Source organism: Hordeum vulgare, chromosome 7H, assembly GCF_904849725.1.
Source record: "Hordeum vulgare subsp. vulgare chromosome 7H, MorexV3_pseudomolecules_assembly, whole genome shotgun sequence".
In the NCBI taxonomy this organism is placed as follows: domain Eukaryota; kingdom Viridiplantae; phylum Streptophyta; class Magnoliopsida; order Poales; family Poaceae; genus Hordeum; species Hordeum vulgare.
The window spans coordinates 573,780,569-573,806,257 of NC_058524.1; the positions used below are offsets into that span (position 1 = coordinate 573,780,569).

General features: G+C 45.8%; 3 protein-coding genes across 3 annotated transcripts; 1 reads left to right on the top strand and 2 right to left on the bottom strand.

Annotated features, from left to right (window-relative positions):
• Positions 1 to 13,076: 13,076 nt before the first annotated feature.
• LOC123413329 (nifU-like protein 3, chloroplastic) lies at positions 13,077 to 16,860 on the bottom strand. The gene is made up of 7 exons (XM_045106270.1): positions 16,765 to 16,860; positions 16,549 to 16,672; positions 15,460 to 15,700; positions 14,060 to 14,394; positions 13,882 to 13,966; positions 13,482 to 13,771; positions 13,077 to 13,325 (listed from the first exon to the last, which is right to left on the bottom strand). The coding sequence occupies exons 4-7, from the start codon at positions 14,291 to 14,293 to the stop codon at positions 13,134 to 13,136; spliced, it is 801 nt and encodes a 266-aa protein (XP_044962205.1). The 5' UTR covers positions 14,294 to 14,394; positions 15,460 to 15,700; positions 16,549 to 16,672; positions 16,765 to 16,860; the 3' UTR covers positions 13,077 to 13,133.
• Positions 16,861 to 16,936: 76 nt separating this feature from the next.
• LOC123413330 lies at positions 16,937 to 19,140 on the top strand. Its single transcript, XM_045106271.1, has 3 exons — positions 16,937 to 17,600; positions 17,837 to 18,087; positions 18,425 to 19,140. The coding sequence occupies exons 1-3, from the start codon at positions 17,582 to 17,584 to the stop codon at positions 18,878 to 18,880; spliced, it is 726 nt and encodes a 241-aa protein (XP_044962206.1). The 5' UTR covers positions 16,937 to 17,581; the 3' UTR covers positions 18,881 to 19,140.
• A 310-nt stretch (positions 19,141 to 19,450) lies between these two features.
• Positions 19,451 to 21,790, bottom strand: LOC123409340 (pentatricopeptide repeat-containing protein At5g44230). Its single transcript, XM_045102271.1, has one exon. It carries the CDS (start codon positions 21,788 to 21,790, stop codon positions 19,589 to 19,591), a length of 2,202 nt encoding a protein of 733 aa, XP_044958206.1. The 3' UTR covers positions 19,451 to 19,588.
• Positions 21,791 to 25,689: the final 3,899 nt, after the last annotated feature.

Genomic DNA, 25,689 nt, shown 5'->3' on the forward strand with positions numbered 1-25,689 from the left:
GCTGCCCACAAGCCCTCATGGCGCGGCCTGGGGGGTGGTCGCACCGTGCAGGCTTGTGGGCACCCCCTGGTGCCCCTCTAGCACTTCTTCGGCCCAGTAATTTTGATAAATCGGGAAAAAATCCCTCGTTGATTTTTACGGCGTTTGGAGTTGCACAGAATAGGTATCTCAACTTTGCTCCACTTTCAGGCCAGAATTCCAGTTGCCGGTATTCTCCCTCTTCATGTAAACCTTGCAAAATAAGAGAGAAAAGGCATAAGAATTGTACCGTGAAGTGAAATAACAGCCAAAGAAGCGATAAATATCAACATGAAAACATGATGCAAAATGGACGTATCAAACGCTACCTAACATATTTGTCCTTTGTAACTTCTTTCTTGTGGCATGAATGTTCAGATCCGTAAGATTCAAAACAATAGTTTACTATTGACATGAAAACAATAATACTTCAAGCATACTAGCAAAGTAATCATGAACTTTTGAAATAACAAGGCCAAAGAAAGTTATCCCTACAAAATCATATAGTCTGGCTATGCTCCATCATCCCTACACAACGAATTTAAATCATGCACAACCCCGGTATTGGCCAAGTAATTGTTTTCGCACACTTACTTTCTCAAACTTTTTAAACTTTCACGCAATACATGAGTGTGAGCCATGGATATAGCACTATAGGTGGAATAGAGTGTGGTGCAGATTGTGAGGCAAAAAGGAGGAGATGGTCACATTGACTCGGCATATCAATAGGCTATGGAGATGCCCATCAGTAGATATCAATGTGAATGAGTAGGGATTGCTATGCAACGGATGCACTAGAGCTATAAGTGTGTGAAAGCTCAAAAAGAAAACTAGTGGGTGTGCACCCAACTTGCTTGCTCACGAAGACCTCGGGAAATTTTGAGGAAGCCCGTCATTGGAGTATACAAGCCAAGTTATATAATGAAAATTCCCACTACTATATGGAAGTGACAAAACAAGAGACTCTCTATCATGAAGAACATGGTGCTATTTTGAAGCACAAGTGTGGAAAAAGATAGTAGCATTGTCCCTTCTCTCTTTTTCTCTCATTTTTTTGGGCTCTTTGGCCTCTCTTTTTTCATTTTTTTGGTGGGCATCTTTGGCCTCTTTTTTTTCCTCATACAATGCTCTAATAATGATGATCATCACACTTTTATTTACATACAACTCAATACTTAGAACAATGATGACTTTATATGAAATGCCTCCGACAGTTTACCGGGATGTGCAACGATCTAGCTTAGCGGATGACGTTGAAACATCTCGCTAGCTATCTTACGATCATGCAATGGCAATATGAAAGTGACGGCACATGTCATGAGACGGAGCGGTGGGAGTTGCATGGCAATATATCTCGGAATGGCTATGAAAATGCCATAATAGGTAGGTATGGTGGCTGTTTTGAGGAAGGTATATGGTGGGTTTGTGCACCGGCGAAAGTTGCGTGGTACTAGAGAGGCTAGCAATGGTGGAAGGTAAAAGTGCATCTATACCATGGACTCACATTAGTCATGAAGAACTCATATACTTATTGCGAAAGTTTTTATTAGTAATCGAAACAAAGTGCTAAACACATACTCCTAGGGGAAGGGTTGGTAGGTGTTAACCATCGCGCGATCCCGACCGCCACACAAAGGATGACAATCAATATATCAATTATGCTCTGACTTCCTAACATAGCGGTTCACCATACGTGCATGCTACGGGAATAACTAACCTCAACACAAGTATTTCTAGATTCACAACACCCTACTAACATGACTCTAATATTACCGTATCCATATCTCAAAACTAATTGTGAGGAATCAAACTTCTCTTTACTAATCAATGCACTTGAATATGGAAGTTTTTGTTATATCCTCTTTGGATGCCTATCATCTTTAGGACTCTTTCATAGCACACGCCAATTACCAAGTTACTTAGAGAGAGCACTCTCAAAAAGATATAAGTGAAGATCAAGAGTTTTTATTTCTACAAAATATGACACCGCCGTGCTCTAAAAATATTTAAGTGAAGCACTAGAGCAAAATTATCTAGCTCAAAAGATATCAGTGATACACATGCAAGCTAAATTGCCTAACTCAAAAGATATAAGTGAAGCTCATTGAGTAATCTAGAAAATTCACGATGAGTGCATGTCCCTCTCAAAAAGGTTTGCAGCAAGGATGATTGTGACAAAACAAAAAGCAAAGACTCCTATAATACACAACGCTCCAAGCAAAACACATATCATGTGGTGAATAAAAATATAGCCCCAAGTAAAGTTACCAATGGATTGAAGACGAAAGAGGGGATGCCTTCCCGGGGCATCCCCAAGCTTAGGCTCTTTGGTGTCCTTGAATATGGCTTTGGGGTGCCTTGGGCATCCCCAAGCTTAGGCTCTTGCCACTCCTTGTTCCATAGTCCATCGAAACTCTACCCAAAACTTGAAAACTTCACAACACAAAACTTAACGGGACTTCGTGAGATGGGTTAGTATGATAACGAGCAAATCAATCACTTGGGTACTATCAAGACAAGACTCATATATATTTTCACACAATTCCTGCTGTATATTACTAATTCCACAAGATATATTACTCAATATAATCTATGGAAACACCAAAACAAGCAAACTATGCATTGAAAACAGAATCTGTCAAAAACAGAACAGTCTGTAATGATATGAATGCTAACCATACTTCTGCACCTCCAAAAATTCTGAAAAATTTATGAAAATTAGTTCAATTTGCATATCAATCAGCAGAAAAAAGCATAAGCTCAATATATCCCTCTGGATAGGAATGAAAAATAATTTCGTGAGCGCAAAGTTTCTTTCTTTTTCAGCATGATCAAACAACTATCACCCAAACTAATCATAAAGGCTTTACTTGGCACTTTATAGAAACTAAGGCAATAAAACATGATTAATACAGTAGCTTAATCATGTGAACACACAAAAATAGTAAGGATACATATTGGGTTGTCTCCCAACAAGCACTTTTCTTTAATGCCTTTCAAGCTAGGCATGATGATTTCAATGATGCTCACATAAAAGATAATGATCGAAACAAAATGGAAGCATCATGAAGCATATGACTAGCAAATTTAATCCTAACCCTCTTCCTATGCATAAGGATTTTGTGAACAAACAATTTTTTAGAGCAAGAATCAACTAGCATAGGAAGGTAAAACAAGCATAGCTTCAAAACTTTCAACACATAGAGAGGAAACTTGATATTATTGCGATATGTAGAAGCATATGATCCTCTCTCATAATAATTTTCAGTAGCATCATGAATGAATTCAACAATATAACCAGCACCTAAAGCATTTTTTTCATGATCTACAAGCATAGAAATTTTACTACTCTCCACATAAGGAAATTTATTCTCATCAATAGTAGTGGGAGTATCGTAAAAGACTTGAACACTACGAATTGTTTCCACATTAAAAGAGTAATGTTCAGTAAAAGGGTACTCATAATTGTGACAAGTTTTATTATCATTATTCTTTATAGCATAAGTATCATCACAATAATCATCATAGATAGGGGGCATGCTTTCATCATAATAATTTTGAACATTTAAAGTGGGGGAACTAAAAAGATCATCTTCATCAAACATAGCATCCCCAAGCTTGTGGCTTTGCATATCATTAGCATCATGGGTATTCAAATAATTCATACTAACAACATTGCAATCATGCTCATCATTCAGATATTTTATGCCAAGCATTCTATGTAATTCTTCTTCTAGCACTTGAGCACAATTTTCCTTCCCATCATTTTCACGAAAGACATTGAAAAGATGAAGCATATGACGCAACCACAATTCCATTTTTTTGTAGTTTTCTTTTATAGAATAAACTAGTGATAAAACAAGAAACTAAAAGATTCGATTGCAAGATCTAAAGATATACCTTCAAGCGCTAACCTCCCCGGCAATGGCGCCAGAAAAGAGCTTGATGTCTACTACGCAACCTTCTCCTTGTAGACGTCTTTGGGCCTCCAAGTGCAGAGGTTTGTAGGACAGTAGCAATTTTCCCTCAAGTAGGTGACCTAAGGTTTATCAATCCGCAGGACGCGTAGGATGAAGATGGTCTCTCTCAAGCAACCCTGCAACCAAATAACAAAGAGTCTCTTGTGTCCCCAACACACCCAATACAATGGTAAGTTGTATAGGTGCACTAGTTCGGTGAAGAGATGGTGATACAAGTGCAATATGGATGGTAGATATAGGTTTTTGTAATCTTAAATTACAAAAACAGCAAGGTAACTAGTAGTAAAAGTGAACACGAACGGTATTGCAATGCGTGGAAACAAGGCCTAGGGTTCATACTTTCACTAGTGAAGTTCTCTCAACAATGATAACATAATTGGATCATATAACTAGCCCTCAACGTGCAACAAAGAGTCACTCCAAAGTCACTAATAGCGGAGAACAAACGAAGAGATTATTGTCGGGTACGAAACCACCACAAAGTTATTCTTTCTGATCGATCTATTCAAGAGTCTGTAGTAAAACAACATGAAGCTATTCTTTCCGTTCGATCCATCATAGAGTTCATACTAGAATAACACCTTAAGACACATATCAACCAAGGCCCTAATGTCACCTAGATACTCCATTGTCACCTCAAGTATCTGTGGACATGATTATACGATATGCATCACACAATCTCAGAATCATCTATTCAACCAACACATAGAACTTCAAAGAGTGCCCCGAAGTTTCTACCGGAGAGTCAAAACGTGTGCCAACCCATATGCATAGGTTCCCAATGTCACGAAACCCGCAAGTTGATCACCAAAACATACATCAAGTACTCACATGAATATCCCATTGTCACCACAGATAGACATGTGCAAGACATACATCAAGTGTTCTTAAAGACTCAATCCGATAAGATAACTTCAAAGGGGAAACTCAATTCATTACAAGAAAGGAGAGGGGAAGAACATCATAAGATCCAACTATAGTAGCAAAGCCCGCGGTACATCGAGATCATGACATCTCAAGAACACGAGAGAGAGATCAAACACATAGCTACTGGTACATGCCTTCAGCCCCGAGGGTGAACTACTCCCTCCTCGTCATGGAGATCGCTGGGATGATGAAGATGGCCACCGGAGATGGATTCCCCCTCCGGCAGGGTGCCGGAACGGGCTCCAGATTGGTTTTTGGTGGCTACAGAGGCTTGCGGCGGCGGAACTCCCGATCTAGGTTTCTTTTTGGGGATTTCTGTATTTATAGGAATTTATGGCGGTGGAATTATGTCGGTTGGGCCCACGAGGAGGTCACAAGCCTGCTAGATGAGGCCTAGGGGGCGCCTCCTGGGCTTGTGACTCCCTCGTGGCTCTTATGGCCTTCTTCCAAGCTTCGGGGATCTCTTTTGGTCCAAAAAAATCATCGCGAAAGTTTTATTCCAGTTGGACTCCGTTCTGAAAAAGGTCAAAAACTCGGAAAAACAGAAACTGACACTAGGCACTAAGTTAATTGGATAGGCCCAAAAAAGATATAAAATAGCATATTCATGCATATAAAACATCCAAAGTTGTAAAGATAATAGCATGGAACCATCAAAAATTATAGATACATTGGAGACGTATCAGTGCCACACCATGATCTCCATCATCATGATCTCCATCATCGTGCCGTCATCGAGGTTGTCGTGTTATCTATGCTATTACTACTAAAGCTATGACCTAGCACTATAGTAAACGCATCTGCAAACACAAACGTTAGTTTAAAGACAACCCTATGGCTCCTGCCGGTTGCCATAGCATCGACGTGCAAGTCGATATTAACTATTACAACATGACCATCTCATACATCCAATATATCACATCACGTCATTGGCCATATCATATCAGAAGCATACCCTGCAAAAACAAGTTAGACGTCCTCTAATTTGTTGTTGCATGTTTTACGTGGCTGCTATGGGTATCTAGTATGATCGCATCTTACTTACGCAAAAACCACAACGAAGATGTGCAAATTGGTATTTAACCTGTCTCCAAGGACCGCCTCGGTCAAAACCAATTCAACTAAATTTGAAGAAACACACACCCGCCAGTCATCTTTATGCAACGAGTTGCATGTTAGTCGATGAAACCAGTCTCTCGTAAGCGTACGAGTAATGTCGGTCCGGTCCGCTTCAATCCAACAATACCGCCGAATCAAGAAAATACTAAGGAGGGAAGCAAATCAAACATCAACATCCACAAAACCTTTTCTGTTCTACTCGAGATAACATCTACGCATGAACCTAGCTCATGATGCCACTGTTGGGGAACGTTGCATGGGAAACAAAAAATCTCCTACACACACGAAGACCAATCATGGTGATGTTCATCTATGAGAGGGAGATTTGATCCACATAACCTTGTAGATCACTCAGCAGGAAGCGTTAAAAAATGCGGTTGATGTAGTGGTACAGCTTCGTGATTCAAATCATCGTCGTCCCACGACCCGTTCCGATCTAGCGCCGAACGGACGGCACCTCGCGTTCAGCACACGTACAGCTCGATGACGATCTCGGCCTTCTTGATCCAGCAAGAGAGACGGAGAAGTAGATGAGTTATCCGGCAGCATGACGGCGCGCCGGTGTTGGTGATGATCTATTTCTGCAGGGCTCCGCCCGAGCTCCGCAGAAATATAATCTAGAGGAAGAACTACGAAGTGTAGGTTTGAGTTGCACGTGGCAAAGTTGTGTCTCAAACAGCCCTAAACCTCAAGTATATATAGGAGGAGTCAAGGGGTGGGGCAAGCCCTTAGGGCGCCGGCCAAAGAGGCCCTCCTTGGGTCGGCCGAAGTGGGAAGGGAAGAGTCCTTCTCCAATCCCACTTGGATTAGGACTCCTTCCTTATTTTCCCACCTCTTTTGGATTTTCCACTTTTTCCTCATGGGCTTTCCTTGGATGACTTTATCAGCCCATTATACCTTATTGCGCATCGAATAAACCCATGTGGACCCCTTGGGACGTGGTGGGCCCACCCAGTGGGCTCCTGGAACCCATTCGTCACTCTCGGTACACTCTCGGTAATGCCCGAAAACTTTCCGGAATCCAAACACCAACTTCCTATATATCAATCTTCGTTTCCGGACCATTCTGGAAACCCTCGTGACGTTTGCGATCTCATCTGGGACTCTGAACAACCTTCGGTCACCAACACATGTAACTCAACTATACAAAAACATCATCGAACCTTAAGTGTGCAGACCTTGCGGGTTCGAGAACTATGCAGACATCACCCGAGACACTTCTCGGTCAATATCCAATAGCGGGACCTGGATGCCCATATTGGATCCTACATATTCTACGAAGATCTTATCGGTTGAACCTCTGTGCCAAGGATTCGTATAATCCTGTATAACATTCCCTTTGTCCTTCGGTATGTTACTTGCCTGAGATTTGATCGTCGGTATCCCTATACCTATTTCAATCTCATTACCGGCAAGTCTCTTTACTCGTTTCGTAATACAAGATCCCGTGACTCACACTTGAGTCACATTGCTTGCAAGGCTTATATGTGATGTTGTATTACCGAGTGGGCCCCAAGATACCTCTCTGTCACACGGAGTGACAAATCCCAGTCTTGATCCATGCTAACTCAACGGACACCTTCGGAGATACCTGTAGAGCACCTTTATAGTCACCCAGTAACGTTATGACATTTGATACACATAAGGCATTCCTCCGGTGTTAGTGAGTTACATGATCTCATGGTCATAGGAATGAATACTTGACACGCAGAAAACAATAGCAACAAAATAACACAATCACATGCTACATTTATAATTTGGGTCTTGTCCATCACATGATTCTCCTAATGATGTGATCCCGTTATCAAGTGACAACACTTGTCTATGGTCAGGAAACCTTGACCATCTTTGATCAACGAGCTAGTCAACTAGTGGCTTACTAGGGACATTGTTTTGTCTATGTATCCACACATGTATTTGTGTTTCCAATCAATACAATATAGCAGGGATAACAAACTATTATCATGAACAAAGAAATATAATAATAACTAATTTATTATTGCCTCTAGGGCATATTTCCAACAGCTGACGCAGCGGAGATTGAGGTGTATTGCTACTCGGAAGAGTCAATGGCCTTGGCGTATAGTTTGGAAACACGGTGCATTCCTTTCTTCATAAAATGACACAATGTGCGACCCCTCCAGTATCCCCCCTCTTCGCCTCCACGAATGTCAAGCTCTAGTGACTCATATCCCGACAGAACTTCATCCATCCCGACTTTAGCATAGCCAACTGAAATCAGATTGCAATGGATGGTTGCTCCAGGTGCACTCGGTAAAGCAAAGCCGACCGACACGTTCATGGATATGTTCTTCATTTTCCGGTATAGCTCACAACTTGTCCTCTCTTTGATTTCATCCATGGGGTAGCGAGCCATTGTGGAACACATGCTGCTTTTCCGCATAGATGGGACGACAGTATCATCCAATGTTGGATCTACTTGCTCCTGTCGTGGAGATGCCGCCCTTTGGTGGCTATTTGTGTGCAGTTTCTCCTGTTGTCGTCTTACAATGTGGTATAACTCCTCGTAATTTCTTTCTACCCTGTGAATACGGTCTACATCTTGCTTCTGCTTCCTCTAAAAGTAGTATGGTTAGTTTAATCCGAGCTCAACTAAGGACAAGCGACGGGACCTACTTAAATAGTCGGGTAGTCCAAATGTTGTAACCTTCGGCCCTCATTACACTCTCAAGGATATGGGTTGTCATTGTGAATCTTCACATGTTGCAAGCAGAGAAGGTCCACAATGACACTCTATATTCTTAATGAGAACAATGATGGTTGTCGGCTCCTTTTATTAATGTTGTTAAATTATTTTTGTCTGTTACGTATGTATGAGAGTAATGATCCAATTGTTTAGATCCTCGAAAAATCGTACGATACAGTAAATCTCCGAGGTAGTCTTTGGGTATGGTAAAAGTTTGGCGCATTTCAAAAAAGCCTTCCCTAAGGGCGCTTGCAAGTTGCACCATCTCCGAGGTAGTCTTTGGGTATCGAGAGAAAATGTGTCCGCTTGGTGAAAAGAAGTGTGGTTCATATTGCTTCCTTGGTCTCAAAACTTTTCATTCTCTCAAAGAAGGCCACCGCATGACACGTGTCAGTCCTCGGTATTTTCTGGACCCGCCTGCAGTATTTGATAAATTTGTTATATTGCTACAGTTTCAGCGTCAAAAATGACATGTCTATAATATTTAAGATAATGATATTATTGTTACATCTGTTTTTGATGATGGGTTACATGAAAAAGATGCATAAATGTTCTACTATTTTTTGCAAAGAGTCCCAATAAGCAAGGTTACCTTTTCCAAGAACCCCACGCTATAAGGTTACCTTTTTCGAGAACTCCACACGACAAGTTTACCTTTTTTGAGAACCCTCTCGGTAAAACTGATAACCTAGATCTAGGTTTGAGGGATTTTTTCCGAGTTTTCCACTCGACAAGGTTACCTTTTCCAAGAACCCATCTCGGTAAAAGTGATGACCTAAAACTAGGTTTGGTGGATCTTTTCCAAGTTTCCACCGACAAGCGCTCCGAAAAGCCAGCGCCAAACACTTAACTAAAATTCCCCGCGCTCTCTCTCCTCATTCGCGCGCGGGAGCTCTTTCGCCTTCTCTTCAATCCGCCACCGCCTCCTCCCGCTCCTCCCGGCCGCTGGCGTCCTCACTCGGTCAGCAACACCGACAACCTCCCTTCTGCTCGGTTGTTACCTCCTTCGGCCGGCCACACCAGCGCCCACCCACCGCCTGATTGCCTTCTCCTTCGGCTAGCCTTCACTCGTGTCTCCTCGGCTGGCCCCATGGGCACCGCATCGCCCATCCGCCTCCTCCTCCGGACGGTCTCCACCCGCGCTCCCCCTCGGTTGGCCTCCATCGATGCCCCCCTCTGTCGGCCCTCACTGTGAATTTTTGTTGTTTTTGACTTTTAGTAGTTTTTATTAGTTTATTTTGTAGTATTGTTAATTAGATGTGGTAGTTTTTGTAGTAATTTTTTTAGGTGTTTATTGTAGTAGTTTTAGTTATGTGGTAGTTTTTGTTTTGTAGTGGGTTTTGTGTATGCGGTATGTGTCCTGACTTCGAGTACAACACTCCGATAGAAGTGAGCGCATGTCCACCATATTAGACAGATGAGAGATGTTTTGAGAGAAATGGTATCAACTATTGCCGTAGGTGTCGCTCTTCCTCTACTCCTCTGATATCCTCCAAATGGGGGTCGTCAACTGAGTGGAATCCGTCAGAGCCATCACACACCAAGGGCGGCACTGAAGCTGCTCCCTCCCAACCGGGCGGCATCGCGCCTACTTCCTCTCCAGATCCAGCGGCCATATGAGATGCAATGCATCCTCCTGACAAGACTGTCATGCCCGTCGTCCCCGCGGTAGTTTCGCCCGTCGTAGCCTCCCGATGGGTCACCGAAGCACCCCGCTACAAGCCCGCTCAAGCTCACCTTGCGCCCGCTCAGTTCGTCGCATCGACAAACCTTAAAGACGCTCGCATCGGCCTTTGAAGACCCGGCTTGCCTCACCGTCAACAAGGGCGTGGAGGTGTGTGCCGAGCGAAGAGCCCCCATCTCCTCATGGACAACCTCTACCTCGACCTTGTCGCATTCACCCCCCTCCCCCCGCCTCGTCGTCGGCAACGACGACCTCTCCGGCTCTCCCCTGCACCGCCTCACGGGACAAGAATAAGAGTGTGGAGGGGGGATCTACCAAGCGAGTGAGTGAGAGAGTACTTCAACGTCCTCGTTCGTGTGTTTTTCGTTCAAAGCGAACGCTTGCTTGATGCTGACGTGGCAGGAGACCTGCGCCAAGATGCGAGCCACCAAATCCAAAGGTTCGCACATAGTTCGCCGGAAAATCGTTCCTGGCGAACGTCGACCAGTTATCATTACCCTTTGTCAAATTCCTCACCCCGGAACTCGGGAGACCGGTGCGCCTCGCGTCCATGCCCAACCTGCTGCCGCCGCCCGGCGCCGCCCAGCGGCTCCTCGCCCCGACCGTCCCTCACCTCGCCCGCCTCCTCCTCGCGCACGCGCCGGCGATCCCGCCGCTCCTCACCGCCATCCTGCCCGCCTCGCCTTCCCTCCTCACGCCGCTCCTCTCCCACCTCCTGCTCTCCCACTCCCCACCCCTCCCGGCGCTCTCCCTGTACCGCCGCGTGCTCGAGCTCCCCCATTTCCCCGTCCCGGAGAGCTCCCTCCCCGTCCTCCTCCGCCTGCTCGCGCGCTCCCGCCGCTACGCGCACCACTCCTTCCAGCTGCTCGAGTCGCTCCCGTCCACCCGCCCCCACCTCCTCTCCGTGCCCGCCCTCTCCGTCATCCTCTCCACGGCGCTCTGCGCCTCCGCTCCGGGCGCGTCCTTCGCGGCCGCCGTCAGCTGCTTCGAGTCCGCCGCCGCCGTCTGGGCGCGCGCGGGGCGCTCGTTCGGCGCCGCCGAGCTGAACGCGCTGCTCCGCGTCTTCTGCGCCCGGGGCCGCGTCGCCGAGGCGCGCGCGCTGTTCCACCGGTACCGGGACGCGTACCCGCCCGACACCCGCACCTTCAACACGCTGCTGCTCGGGTTCAAGGAGGCCGGCCACGCGCAGGCGCTCGACCTCTTCTACCATGACGCGGTGCTGCGCGGCTTCGTCCCGGACGCCGTGTCCTACTGCGTCAGGATGGACGCCTACTGCAAGAAAGGCAGGTTTCTGGACGCCCTCCAGCTGCTCGACGAAATGCGCAAGAGGGACAACTGCAAGCCCACGCTGCAGGTTTTCACCACGCTGATATACGGGGCTGGGATTGTGAGGGACGCGGCCCGTGCACGCCTCCTGTTTGACGAAATGGAGCAGTGCGGAGTGACTCCGGACCGTGGAGCTCACAATGCGCTCATGGGGGCCTATGTGAGGGCAAGGGATTTGCAGTCCGGGATGGCGCTCATGAGCGAGATGGAGCAGAAAGGTTTTGGTCTGGACGATGTCACCTACAACACTATGCTGTGTGGGTTCCAGAGGGCTGGTAACTTGGAGGGGATCTGGAAGATATATGGCAAGATGATTGGCTCAGGGTTCATGCCAAGAACCAGGACAACAATGTTGCTCATGAAAGTCTTTTGCGAGAATGGGCGACCGGATCTTGGCCTTGAGCTGTGGGATTATCTGATCGGTAAAGGATGTGTACCTCATAGGCATGCTTTGGATGTTCTGGTTACTGGTTTATGCTGCAGAGACGTAGTTGGTGAAGCATATAGGTGCTTTCGGGAGCTGGTTGAGATGGGAATGGCGCCAACAGAGCGTGCATTTCGGGTTTTGGAAGGGTTTTTGAAGAAGAAGCGGGAGTTTGGGAAGGTTGATGAGATTAGGCAAATGATGAAGGCAACCCAGTCACAGGAGCATCAAGCTGAAGAAAAAGCTGCTTGAAGCTATCCACCGTCTTGTGATTCCTTTTGAAAGGAAGCATATTTATTTCTTGGACCGTGTAAAATTTCCAAGCCGGCATGGTTTAGCAAAGGTCTCTGTTTATACCCTCTGATATCGAGGTTGAAATGTTGGCTGTTGCAATGAACAAACTTGATTTGACTGGGACCGACAAGGAATAAAGAGCTAGGCTTGCAATAACCTAACTCTCTTTGACTGGGACAAAGAGGGAATAATAAGATAGCCCCAAGCCGCCAATTTGAGAGAAAGATATGTAGATTGGAGAATCTTTGAGTTGCTAAAGAGTTTGAGACACTGAGAAGGAATTTTTGTGGAGCCAGGTGCCACTAGAGAAACTGAAGATTCCAGTTCTGCAGAAAATGTTTGCTTAGCCTTTACCAAGGGAATGAATGCACTGGAAGTCTAGAATTGATACAATATATTGATAAGTTCACTCCGATTTATTCATTGTCGTAACAATGGTCCAAAGTTCTGCTGAATTATATCTTTCAGATTTAATGGTGACATGAGTTTTCTTCTCTCCCAGCCACATAATTCTTGTACAAAACAAGTGTATTAGTATGCTCAGCATTTCATTGCAGTCATTCAGAACTAAAAGACTGTAGCACCGACTTGGAAAAGTAATCACAAAGCTGAATTTTGTCTTCCTTTGGTTGATGCACAACTGAATTTCTGTTTCTACTCTGTCAACTCAACAGCCAGTATCGATGGTATTTTCTCTCTCAGTTTTTGTGTTACAGCTACACGTACTGTCATTACACCTGCTGCAGGCCCACTGATTTGAATCTTGACGACGAAACCATCGATCTGAACAAGGTCTAAGCTTCCACCTCCGGTGCCGGAAAGGTACGGCCTGATCTCATCTAGCACCTACAAACATCATACAAACTTCAGATTCACAGTTTGATCAATAAAAAGACCATCTAAACTGTAACATGATTTTACAGGCTCAGAAAACAGATCAGTAGCATGCCAAATGGAGCATTGATCAGTGAGTGAGCACACAGACACAAGTATCTGGCTGACCTTCTCGACGTTCTCGGTGTTGAGCTCGAGCCCGGTCTCGGTGTCATGGATTTGCTCGACCTCAAGAATCTCGGGGATCTTGTCGCGGAGGCGGGACTCGATGCCCATCTTGAGCGTCATGGTGGAGCTGGGGCAGGAGCCGCAGGCGCCCTGGAGCATGAGCACGACGACGAGGCCGTCGATCTCGTGCAGGGCCACGTTGCCTCCGTCCCGCATCAGGCTCGGCCGCACCTCGTCCAGCACCCTCTCCACGTTCTCCTCCGTCAGGGGAAGCACCCGCACCGCCCACCCTTCAGGTACCAATCAATCAACACATGTTTAATCAATCCAACAATTCTGGCAATTACAATACTTCTCATGGATGGTGTAGCTGTAAATTTTTTTCCTTTTGTGCACGGACCTGCTCTCCTGGCGCGGTGGTTCGGTGTCTGCAGCGACGCGTGGCCGAAGCTGAGACGGCCATGGATAAGGGAGCTTGAAGAACTCTGTGCATGACAGCACAATTAGGATCGGTCAGTGCAGCAAGGGGAGAGGAAATGGTTGGAGAATAAGAGGCTGCGACGAGTGGAAGTGCGCACCTTGCGGAGAGCTCCTGCAAGGGGGGCGTTGGCGCCGCCGGCGCCGGCAGCGGCTTGCCGGAGATTCGGCGAGCAGAGCCTCATCTGAAGCCGATTTTGCTTGCTAGCCGCGAGGGTTTGCGTGGGTGTCGTGGATGTCGTCCGGCCAGCCGTAGGCAGGCAGGCAGGCAGGCTCACCCGTTCGTGATTCCTTTTCGCTTCCTGGATGTGGTTCACCTTGGTTTCACCCACCATGGTGAAGGTTCGTTGGGCCTAATGTGGTCCATCATCATCTACAAGGCCTAGGGCCCATGACCGAATCCAAAAGCCTACCGAAAAGGTACGCCTAGTAGACTCTGCAAAAAAGAAAAATCTTCAAAAAAGAAGGTAGGCTCTGAAAAACAAATCCCTAGAAAAATGCATCCTGTCTCTGGACAAAGGCGGTTTTTTCACTGTGCAGTATGTGTAAAGCGCAGAAAACGGTGGAACCCAGTCCATCTCAAACTAGACCAAATCATTGATGCGCTCACAGTTTTTTTCTGTCCGCAGAGAGAGTAAAGGCGACCATGAAGCATAGGCATGACGACGGTCACAGATAAGATACCCATATCACCACGCCCTGAAACGCACTTTGCGATCCGTCCACTACGAGCGAGGAGCCAGCAGAAAAAATTAGGCCGGGAAAGGTCCAAAAGGCCGCCAATAATCTATGCCCAAACCCGGGGGCATCCAAGGGCCAGCGCTGGTAGAGTAGCACGTATATGTGAACACCGTTCAGAAACAAAAACGTATGCGAACACCGACCGGGACAGGGGGTGCCACGGGGTGGTGGTGTGGTCCATGTGATCCGTCCGTCCAGCCAGTTTGATGTTGTTTGTGCTGGCCACCAAGCGCACACACACAGCACGCACGTACGCACGCACGTAGGCAAGACTCATCAAGAGATTGCCCGGACGACGAGGACAGCGAGGAAAGGGATCGGCGGCAGGTAGCCTGTCGGGCGGGGCGAGCGCGACAGTCGGCTCGCCATTATTTGGCCGCTGCCCGCCGGTGCTGCTCCTTATTTGGCCTCTCTCTCTCTCTCTCCCCCTACCACCACGCCCGATTCTCCAGATCTCCCACCACCAGCAGCAGCAGCAGCATCGGTCACATGGTCAGCCCCGTTCCTCCTCCAGCATCCGGCTTTTGTTTTCCGAGAGCACGCAGGCAGGAGATCAGCTGCGCGCCACGGGCGGACACATGGGCTGGCCAGAGAATTTTCCTTTCGAGAAAAGGAAACAAGCCTCCGCGTTTCGACGCATCGAATGGCATGGAGATGATGTGGTCGTCGATGGGCCACCGAGGCGGGACACGAGACGTATCTGTGTAAGCAAGAATTGTCAAAGGAAATTGAACTGAACATTTTGTTAATACGCGTGTACCTTTCTTCACAAGTTGGCCACCCGTATATAGCTAGTCTTTCCTGAAAGGAACCATCGAATATCTGGTCTGGGACTGGGAGCGCAACGAGGGCCAGTAGATCGTTCTCGAAGTTATCCACAAAGGTTGATGCTGCCTGTCTGACCCCGGGCGGTACGTGGATGGCCGTGAGCCCGTGACGTTGCGATGTTCCTTTCCATGCTAGATATTTGCTTGTCTGATATTGGGCATATGGTATGGGGGCTGCTGGACAAAAATGTCTGTTAGATTCCCACCTCATGTCATGGTACAGTATTAATGTCAAGTGCTAGTAGCTTTATTCATTCATTCATTCTATTCTACGGACGCAATCACACGAATCAGGACCGGACCCGTGCCGCGTAAGTTACTACTCTACTTGGTGTTGTATAATTCAGAACCTAACCAACAAGATTGGGCTCATCAATGAACACCAACCTGAACAACACGAGACAGGGTCAACAGTGTCATCATGCCATGGAGTATATCTCCAAGTGCAAATCCTTTTCGGAACAGTGACAGTCTGATAGCATCCAGAATCCTTTCCTTGGTGGAAAAAGGAGCACGAGAAGGGAATGCAGTTTGGGGTTAGAGTGGATAGAAAGTAACATGGCCGGACCCCGGCATTAAGTTTTGTGATGAGTTGTCGACATAGGATTCTCGGACAGCCAAGTAGTGATGGGCAGCGCAATCTTATCCTACGTTGTACTGTGCTACTACCATCCTATGTTACGCATGCACCACTAGCACATCTGAAGAGAGAGAGAGAGAGAGAGAGAGAGAGAAAACATATTATTAAAACTCCAGATTAAGTCGTTCCCAGAAAAATCTTGTTGCTTAGCCCGGGATACCGTTGAAGCGTTCATATCATATGGTGATCGAGGCTGCCTTAAATCAAGGCATGGATGGATCCATCAAGGTAACTAGGTGAGGGCAGGGAAACAACAAGGAAAAGTCAAACCATATGGAATCTGGACCCCCAAATCAAATCACCAACTGATCATTGAACAGCCTAGCTACTGTTAAGTCAACCCAGGCGTGATTTAGATGAAGAGGAGAGGTTAGTTTAGTACCTTGTCGGTGCAATCAGGGGATTAACAAAGGCCTGGCTTGAGATACGGGCGTCCTAGAATCCTGGGAAGGCAGGGATCGAACATGCCGAAACAGCAGCAGCAGCACATCAACGGCAACAACAGCCTGTTCATCCAGGGTTAAAAATAAAAGAAAACGCAAAGTTAGGCAAAGGGGCTTGCAACTCACATCACATGGAATCTCAAACGGAGATTTACTTTTCTTCAGTCCTCCTGGTGGCCAGGCCCCAGGGGCCGGGGCTGTGACGACGACTCGCCAAGGACATCAGCAGCAGCAGCAGCCGAGGATAACTCCTTGCAGCGGGCCCACGGTATCTGCAGATCTACTACTACTAGTACTACAAACTGCAAACATGTGAGGATATGTCTGGCCTCGCTTATCCTATATCAGAGTGGGGGTGGGGGGTGGCGATTTGAAAACACCTTGGTATCTTTAGTCCCGGCAAGGCCTGCGTGAAATATCTACTCCACATGCATGTAGGTTGGCCTCCCTCCTCCTTGTGTTCATTAAACCAGCGGAGATTTGGCCGCCCCATTGGCGCTTCCCTGATCCTTCCTTCCTTGAGCTGAGCCTGCCCGGTCTGTTATAAACAAGTATACTTGTCTGCCTCCTGCCAACGATCTCAAATCCTCGGCTTTTGCCTCGTTGCATCCTGCATCCTGCTCCTGCTCCTGCTCCTGCTTAGCCACCGCACAGCCTGTCTCGAGCCTTTGCATTGCTGCCTTTCCTCCCCTTTTGGTTGGCTCGCCTATTGTTATTCCTACAAAAGGATGCGGTCTGCTTCATGGGCATGAGGAGGAGAGGGAGCCTTGCTGCTGCGTCCAGATTCCGGAGCTTCTCCATCGCAATTCTCCCATGCTCGGTCGCTGCCCGCAGCTTCGAAATGAGTAATGGGTGCTGAGGAGAGCTTGCGCCCGTTGTCGTTGCCCTTGCTGGTGTATGGAGGTTCCCGGTGCTCATGAGCCATAACAGAAGTCCAGAGGAGAGTGAAGATGCGAGATAAGCAGCTGCATCATGAGTCGCCGATGTTCAGGTGAGTGAATCTTCATGTCAACTGCTGCTCTATGTCTGGTTTCGCAGACGCTGTGTTGGCCCATCCATCCAGCATCGGCTGCTTTCCCTCTATCCCTGCAATCAAGCATATGATAATTACCTTGCATGTTGTAGAACTAACTCTGGTTGCGGTTTAAAGAGTATATCATGCGATAATTCACTTACCATGCAGACAATATTGGTGATAAGCCTGACCTTTCCCTCTGACTGTTTCAGGAATGGCTACTGATTTGTTTCGTACTCATAGGATCCTCTTTGCCCTGTTGGAGAAAGGAGGAATAAACATCATTAGAGAGCTAGAAAGTAGAGGTTCTGTTCAGAAACTAGCCAAAATATTGCTGAAAGCTAGTGGGGGAGGGCTTTTGAACGACATCTTGGCAGATATAATGGACAGGTATTCCAAACACGACAGCAAGGAATCACTTCGGAGAACAATCATGGAACATGATGAGGTCTTCAGACAACAGGTAACAAGTAGTTATGTTATTCATAATTCATCTCATAAAGCACCAGATTTACAAGACATCTATATAACATTGAGAATTTGAGATTGGGAAAAAAATCAAAAGCGAGGAACTTAAAGTTCAAATACCAGAATAGATCTTTAGATTCTTCAATTTGCAATATACGTTTGTAGTCATCAGTGAGAATGATTAACATGTGTTCTACCTTCATGATATAATGCAGTGCATAGTGCTGTTAACCTGCATAGTCATTCATCTGAAAACCAACTATTACGATGTTCTGTGGTTGTCTTGTCAGTCTGCAACTCAGATTTTTTACATTCCTGTTTTCTTGCGTCAGGTGCATGAATTGCATCGGCTATACAGGGTACAGAAAGCACTGATGGCTGAATTACGTGGCGAGAAGCACAGTTTCCAACTCAGAACAGAAGATACTCGAGAAATGGTGCAGGGCCACAGGCCAAACCTCAAGAATAGCTCTTGTACGTCAGAGACTAGTCAATCTGCTTGTCTTGGAAACGCGCAGTACTCTGATACTAGGCAAGTACCTGAACAGTCGTTTCTTCAAGAATGCAAGCCCGTCTCATGCTTAAACCTCTTCGATGAAGAAACTTCAAGAAGCCAAGAGAGAAGACCAGAAAGCAGTAAATCAGTTGAAGGTGAAAGTTGGAGTGTTTCTATGGAAGGTGATCTCGATCTCAAACTAAGCATTGCCCCCAGTTCAAATGCAACAAAAGCACCACACTGGCTCTTCTCCGACAGCAGGGAAAGAAACCCTTCTGGTCAGCATCGATGACAAATTGACAACCAATTGGCATCCCAGATCAGTTGGTTTCATGGTGCAAGAAGCAGATGTTAACACTTCCAAGCTATCTCATAGCATATCATATCTCCTTGACATGCTGGCCTCAAATTTTGGTCTGAACTAATACCTCAGACATGAGTAATTTGTATGCGGAATTCTAGAGCTTCTCAGGCTGTCAAGCACAAGGACTTGCTAGGAGCAAATTAATGTAACACCAAGATAGCAAAGTATTGGCAGCAATTCATTTCTTATTTGTCCTCTCCCATAATCCAGAATGAAAGAGACATTAGCAAGTAGAAAGTGACCTGACTTCTGTCCTCCTGCAATAGTTATGTCCACCAATGCTCCAAAAGGAATTCTTGCTAACATATACCGTGGGCAGTGTTTCTCTATTTGCATTTGCTTTGTTTGTCTGGATCATTCAATGTAAGTTAAAGTAGTGATCAAACACCCAGGTTATTTATGACCCAAACATTGCCAGCTTAGGTCTGCATCATGTAACAAATCGTAGCAAATTAGCCAAGCCAAAACTGCTCTCGAACCAGATATTGCACACTGAAGTTATCTTATCCCGCTATTTAATATTGTGTGCAAATGCTCAAGAAACAAGCCAAATAAACAATTTATTACATGGAGCATTAATCAATCACGTTCCTGTTTTCTGCCATATTTTGTTGAACTATTGCTGCTTTTCTTCTTTCACCAGAATCCACCACATGAGCATTCTCCGTCTTTGAAATGATGGAATCTCATATTGTCCCTGACTATAATCTCAGCCTGCTCAACTCTTGAGGCAAGTCGCATAAACAAATGGCAATCCTCGCAGATCCTTAGATTTTTTACTATTCGAATTGTGCATCTAGATCCAAGAGTTAGCAATCCAAACGACAGAGCAAGTTTCTCACTGTGACCCATTAACAGCCTTTCTTTCTCTCCATCACTCACATCATAAACAATAGAAGTCAGGACTGGCACATAACCAGCATGCTTCAATTTCACACCTAGCTCTGATAATGCCTTCTTTATTTCATTGGTCCTTGGATGAGAATTGTCACCAGCAAAGAACTGATGGACCAAACCATCTCTGCCTTCAAACGAGCTCACGGCAGGATCCTTTTTCAGTCCCCGGCTTCTCATCAGTTTCCGAACCTGTGAGACTTCCTCCCACTTTCCTGCCGATGCAAGTGTATTCGATAACAGCACGTAGTTCCCTATACCCTCTGGCTCAAGCTTAAACAGATGTTCAGCTGCAACCTTGGCAACCTCAGTATTCCCATGGATCCGACAAGCCCCAAGCAGCGCTCCCCATACACCGCCATGAGGCTCTACGGTCATTGACTTCACAAGATCTAGAGCTTCGTCCACCAATCCAGCCCGACCAAGCAAATCGACCATACAAGTATAGTGATCTGGAGATGGCAATATCCCATATTTGTCCTTCATCTGTGCAAAGTAGAAGCGCCCATCTCTGACCATCCCTGCATGGCTGCAAGCTGTCAATAACCCTATAAAGGTCACATGGTTGGGCACCACATCGGCCCTCCTAACCATGTCCTTGAACAAAGCAATTGCCTCTCTAGCCCTCCCATGAGATGCGAGACCAACAATCATTGAGCTATATGTGTAAACATTCTTCTCCTGCATCCCGTCAAAAACGCTGCGTGCTTCATCAATTAGTCCGCACTTGGCATACATATCCACCAACCCCGACCCGACAACCACATTCTGCCCAAAGCCATTCCTCTCTGCGATCTCCTGAACCCAGGCAGCGCGCCTCACCGCGCCAAGCTGAGCACAAGCTGAGATTGCACCCGTCAATGAGACCTCGTCAATGCCCATGCCAATGGTGGCCATCCGATCAAACACTTCCAGTGCCTTGGCCGGCATGGAATTTTGAGCATACCCGGTGAGCATGGCTGTCCATGCCACCATGTCCTTCAGCGGGCACTGCGCAAACACCTCCTCTGCGGAACCCATGTCCCCGCTCCTGGTGTAGGCCACCACAATGCTCGTCCAGGATATGACATCCTTGACCACCATTTCATCAAACACCTTCCGTGCGGCACCGACGTCGTTGCAGGTGACGTAGGCGCCGATGAGCGAGTTCTCAACGAACCGGTGCTTATCGAACCCGCCGAGGAGGATGGAGACCGCGTGGGCGGCCTGGGCGGCCGGGAGGGAGCGGGCGGCCGCGGCGGACTTGGCGAGCGGGGAGAAGGCGAACGGGAGGAAGGGGAGCTCGCCGCGGGGAATGTGGAGGAGGCGGGAGAAGAGGCGGAAGGGGCTCAGCGGCGGCTGCGTGAGGAGCGCGAAGCGGAGGAGCGCGGCGGCGAGGAAGGGGTCCGGGGGAGCGTGCGTGGAGAAGACGGAGAGCGCGTAGGGGAGCGGCGCGTGCGGGGGCGGGAGGGCGGCGAGGCGGCGGAGGAGGCGGGAGAGGAGGTAGGGGAGGGAGTGGGGAGGGAGCGGCACGCGGACGAGCAGCCCGTGGAGGCTGCGGAGGTGTCGGAGGGACGGGGAGGCGTCGACGGCCGCGTGGAGGAGCGAGGCCAGCGCGGGGGGCGGGAGGAGGGGCAGCGGCAGCCCGGTGGGGAGCGGCGGCTGCGGGGCGCGGAGGAGCAGCGCGGGCGGGGGACGCGGCGGAGCCAGGTGCACCATGCCGGCATTGGTTGCCCGTGCGGCACGGCGCGCGGCGAGCGGTGTTCTGGGAGACGGTGCCCGGCGAGCTGCACCTGCACGCTTCGCGGCACGCCGCGGTTTCGGCGGTGGCTGGTTTCGAAAACGCGCGGTGTTTCGCGGGAGGCGGCGCGGCGGCGCGAGGCAAACTGTTGAAACGACGGAGCAGAGCAGCGCGGCCGTTTTTTCCCGAGCGACGCCGGACAGGAGGACTTTGGGCCTCGTCATTCGCGGTCTGCCTGTATATATGCGCTGGTCACAAGAAATTGGGCTGGGTTGGTCTTAGGTATTTCTTTCGGTGTGTTTTGCTGGAGCCCAATCCAATGGCAAATCCTATTTGGAGCTGCAGGCGTCGGTTATAGTGCAATTTCCCTAACCGGCGCCTGCAGCCGGGTGAGCTGGCCTCAGCCCATATAGTCCCCTTTCTGTCGCAAAATAGAGCACAACTAGGATACGATCTTACGATCTCTTAAGCATTCGGGCGATGGAATAACCATTCGACCATGGACCATCAGTTGCTCTTCTATCGCTTCTTCCTTCTTTTTTACTAGCACGTCTTTTTCCTTTTTCCATTTTTTCTATCTTTTTTTATTTGGAAGGGTTTGTTTTGTTTTTTATATTTTTTGTAACGTAAGAGAAAATAACATTTGTGTTGTCGACGATGGTCTTAATGTTCACACGACGAAAACGCATTTGAATGTACATTTGTTTCTCCCACGAGATTTTTTAAAGGTGTGCATGTGTGGTTAACGATGTTTTCTTTCCTCTCAATTTGGTTTTAATTTAATGTATGTTTATTGCAATTCGTATTATTGGCAAAAAGAGAGAAAAAAAGATCATGCACTACAGATTAAGTTTGCACCAAAAATAATATTTAAGAAGTATTCAACAGCTAAAAATAACATCCTACTTATATTCTACACATTTTTTAATCAAATTTCATATATAACATGTTAAAATCGTAGTTACGGTTTAAAAGATACGGATAATTTTGTTTTAGATAAAATGTGGACTGATTAACTGAAAAGTCAGGTTTTTTTGTTAAAACGAAAAAAACTTTTCGGCTGACTTAAATACGGAGGGCGGGTTGATTACCTGAAACATCAGGGAGGTTTCTGAAAAATGCAAAAAACGATTCGTTTTCTGACTTAAATCTGGACTGCGTGTTGATTACCTGAAATATCAGCGGGATTTCTGAAGAATGTAAAAAAGATTCGTTTTCTGACTTAAATCCGGACTGTGGGTTGATTTCAGAAAACGTTATGGGCTTTTTTGTAAAAGTGGCATGACGCACGCCCGAAGCAGTCGGTGCTTTATCATTAGGGAGAGACTTTTCTTTGTTCTTTTTTATTTGGAACAATTTTTTTTTGGTTTTTGTTCTTTTATTTTTTAAATTTGATGAACTCTTTTTAAAACTTCATGAACATTTTTTTCAAAATTTGTGAACTTTTTTCAAATTCGATGAACTTTTTTAAAAAAATGATGATTTTTTTTATCAAATTGATGAACTTTTTTTCATAATACATGATTTTTTTCTAAAATCTGTGAACTTTTTTCAAATTCGATGATTTGTTTTTAAATGATGAGCTTTGAATAAAATGCGATGAATTTTTTTCAAAAATTGGTGACCGTTTTTCAAAAAATGATGAACATTTATAAAATTTGATGAACTTTTTTTAAAAATAGATGAACGTTTTTTAAAATACGATGAATATTTTTTCGGAGTTGATGAACTTTTAAAAAAAATTGGTGAACGTTTTAAAAAAAATGATGAACTTGTTTTAAAAATGGGTGAACGTTTTTTTAAATACGATGAACGTTTTTTCGGAATTGAAGAACTTTTTTCAAATTCTAATAAACTTTCTTTAAATTCGTGAATTTTTGTTCTTTTAATAAATCTATGAACTTTTTAATTTACACAACATATTTAAAATTGTAAAAAATCAGAACCAGTCTTTTTCCTGAACCAATAACACATCACATCCGTAAAAAACCAACAAGCCTAGCAAAAGCGAACGGTAGTGGATTTACTTAGTGGGCCGCGGCCCGTTGCTGTACCCGCTAGTTTTGTGGTCACTCAAAATTTTGTGGTCTGGGCAGTTTTTTTTTTCTTTATGCGAGATTCAATTTTTTTCTCATGACAAAAATGTCGATGTTGGTCTCAAATCTAACACCCATTGTACTAAATCGTAAATCCCACATCACAACTTGCGCTACGCTATTACATTCTTGTTGCTCAAGAAGTTCTTCATTTTCGAAGAAAAATAGACCCTCGTCCATCCTCAACTCAAGCAAATATTATTCTTCTAAAAAGTTATGACAATGTCTATTGTGAAAACAATGAATTAACATTTCATCTACATTCGTCATCTTCACGGTGTTGGATAATGACAAAATCCTTCTTGATACCATACTTCACTAGCTTCCCATTAGGCTCTTCTTTCCACACTCATTTGCAAATGTTAGGTCCACCTCTCCTCTTACCACCTTGTGTACCCCACTTCCCCACATGGAGCGAAGAAAATGATCATCCCTTTGACTTCTACTACTAAAAATGTCATCAAGGGTCACAAGAATTGTATATCAAATGATCGTTGACGGGTCATGGATGGGTGGTCTCTCACCACATTGTCTCCCACCCTGGTGGGCTGGGCCGCGGACCCCCATATCGGTTCATCAGCGGGCCACTTGAAGGCTGCCCATGACATGTGAAAGGAAGATTCCTAGAGGTTTGACGTATACTTTAAGATATTGGAAGTTGTCTACACCATGTTCTCCTTGTACGTAATCGACTAGGTTGTAACCTTAGATCCATTGGTGTCTATATAAACCGAGGGCAGGGCTTGTTGACAACACACAACAATCTCGGGATAGATAAACTCTACTTTGTACTCCATCTGAAAGCAATATAACACAAGCATGACATAGAGTTTTATCTATTCGAAGAGCCTGGGTAAAAAAATTGTCCTTGTTACCATCGTCTCAAGATCCTTAGTTCGAGACCCCGTACCCGAGGTCTGCCAGATTTAGCTTCGTCAATCGTCCCTTCTGATTGGCATCCTATATTGCTCCAATCTAGGCAACATAGCACAACTATGTGTTTCTCATTGTGTCAAAGCCTTATACCACCAAGACTAGGCCAAGATTATGCATTGCATTTTTTTAGCGGTTATAGTTGTTTCTCGCATTCCATATGTTCCATCTTGATTGAACCTTAGGGGTAGCCTAGGGAGGATATATGAATCATTGGTCTCATGGCCAGGGACGAAGCCAGAAAATAGAGATAGGGGGGCAAGAACTAAAAACATCAAAATCTTTAGATACATAGTCACATAACTTAGTAAATATTGGAAGATATAAATAGTCAATGTATGTTTGTTGCTCCATAATAATAATAAAAATTACATATCTATTAATTTGAAGCTGGATTTACGAGCACCAATATCAAATATCTCAATTATATCGTCGGAGCTAAACTTGGCTACTATTTCCTTCGAAATGTAGACTATAGAGCAATGACGAAGAAAATCATCTCCCAATTTACTTCGAAGACGTGTCTTGGCAAGTTTCATTGTGGAAAAGGCTCGCTCTGCTGTTGCAGTTGACACCGGAAGAGTTATTACTAATCGTAACAACCTCTCAACCATAGGATAATCAGAAGACTTGCCAGTTTTAATTATTCCTTTTGTCATATCAGCAAGTGATTTGCAATTTTTGATCTCTGGATGGTTAAATGTATCAAGCTGGAAATGCAGTAATTCACACTCCAACCGGTCTCTTTCTTGACTAGAAAAATCAACAGGATAGAATTTTTCCACTAGAGTGCATATCTTTGACTTGTCGAAGGCATCATGTGTAGGGTCCAATGATGAACAAAGATCTAGAAGCTCCGTAACTTGCGAACTGAATCGATCATTCAACTCTATCACTTGTTGATGTATTGCAACATTAAACACGTCTACTTTGTAATGATGGATAACGGTGGTGTTGTCATGCTTATTTCTTGATTTTGTTACATCAACATACCTATAATTGTAATATATATGAAAAACATGAATTAGTTGCATGATTTAGACAATAATGAGTAAGTTTGTAAGTGACTAAATCTCTACATTGGAATTTAATGA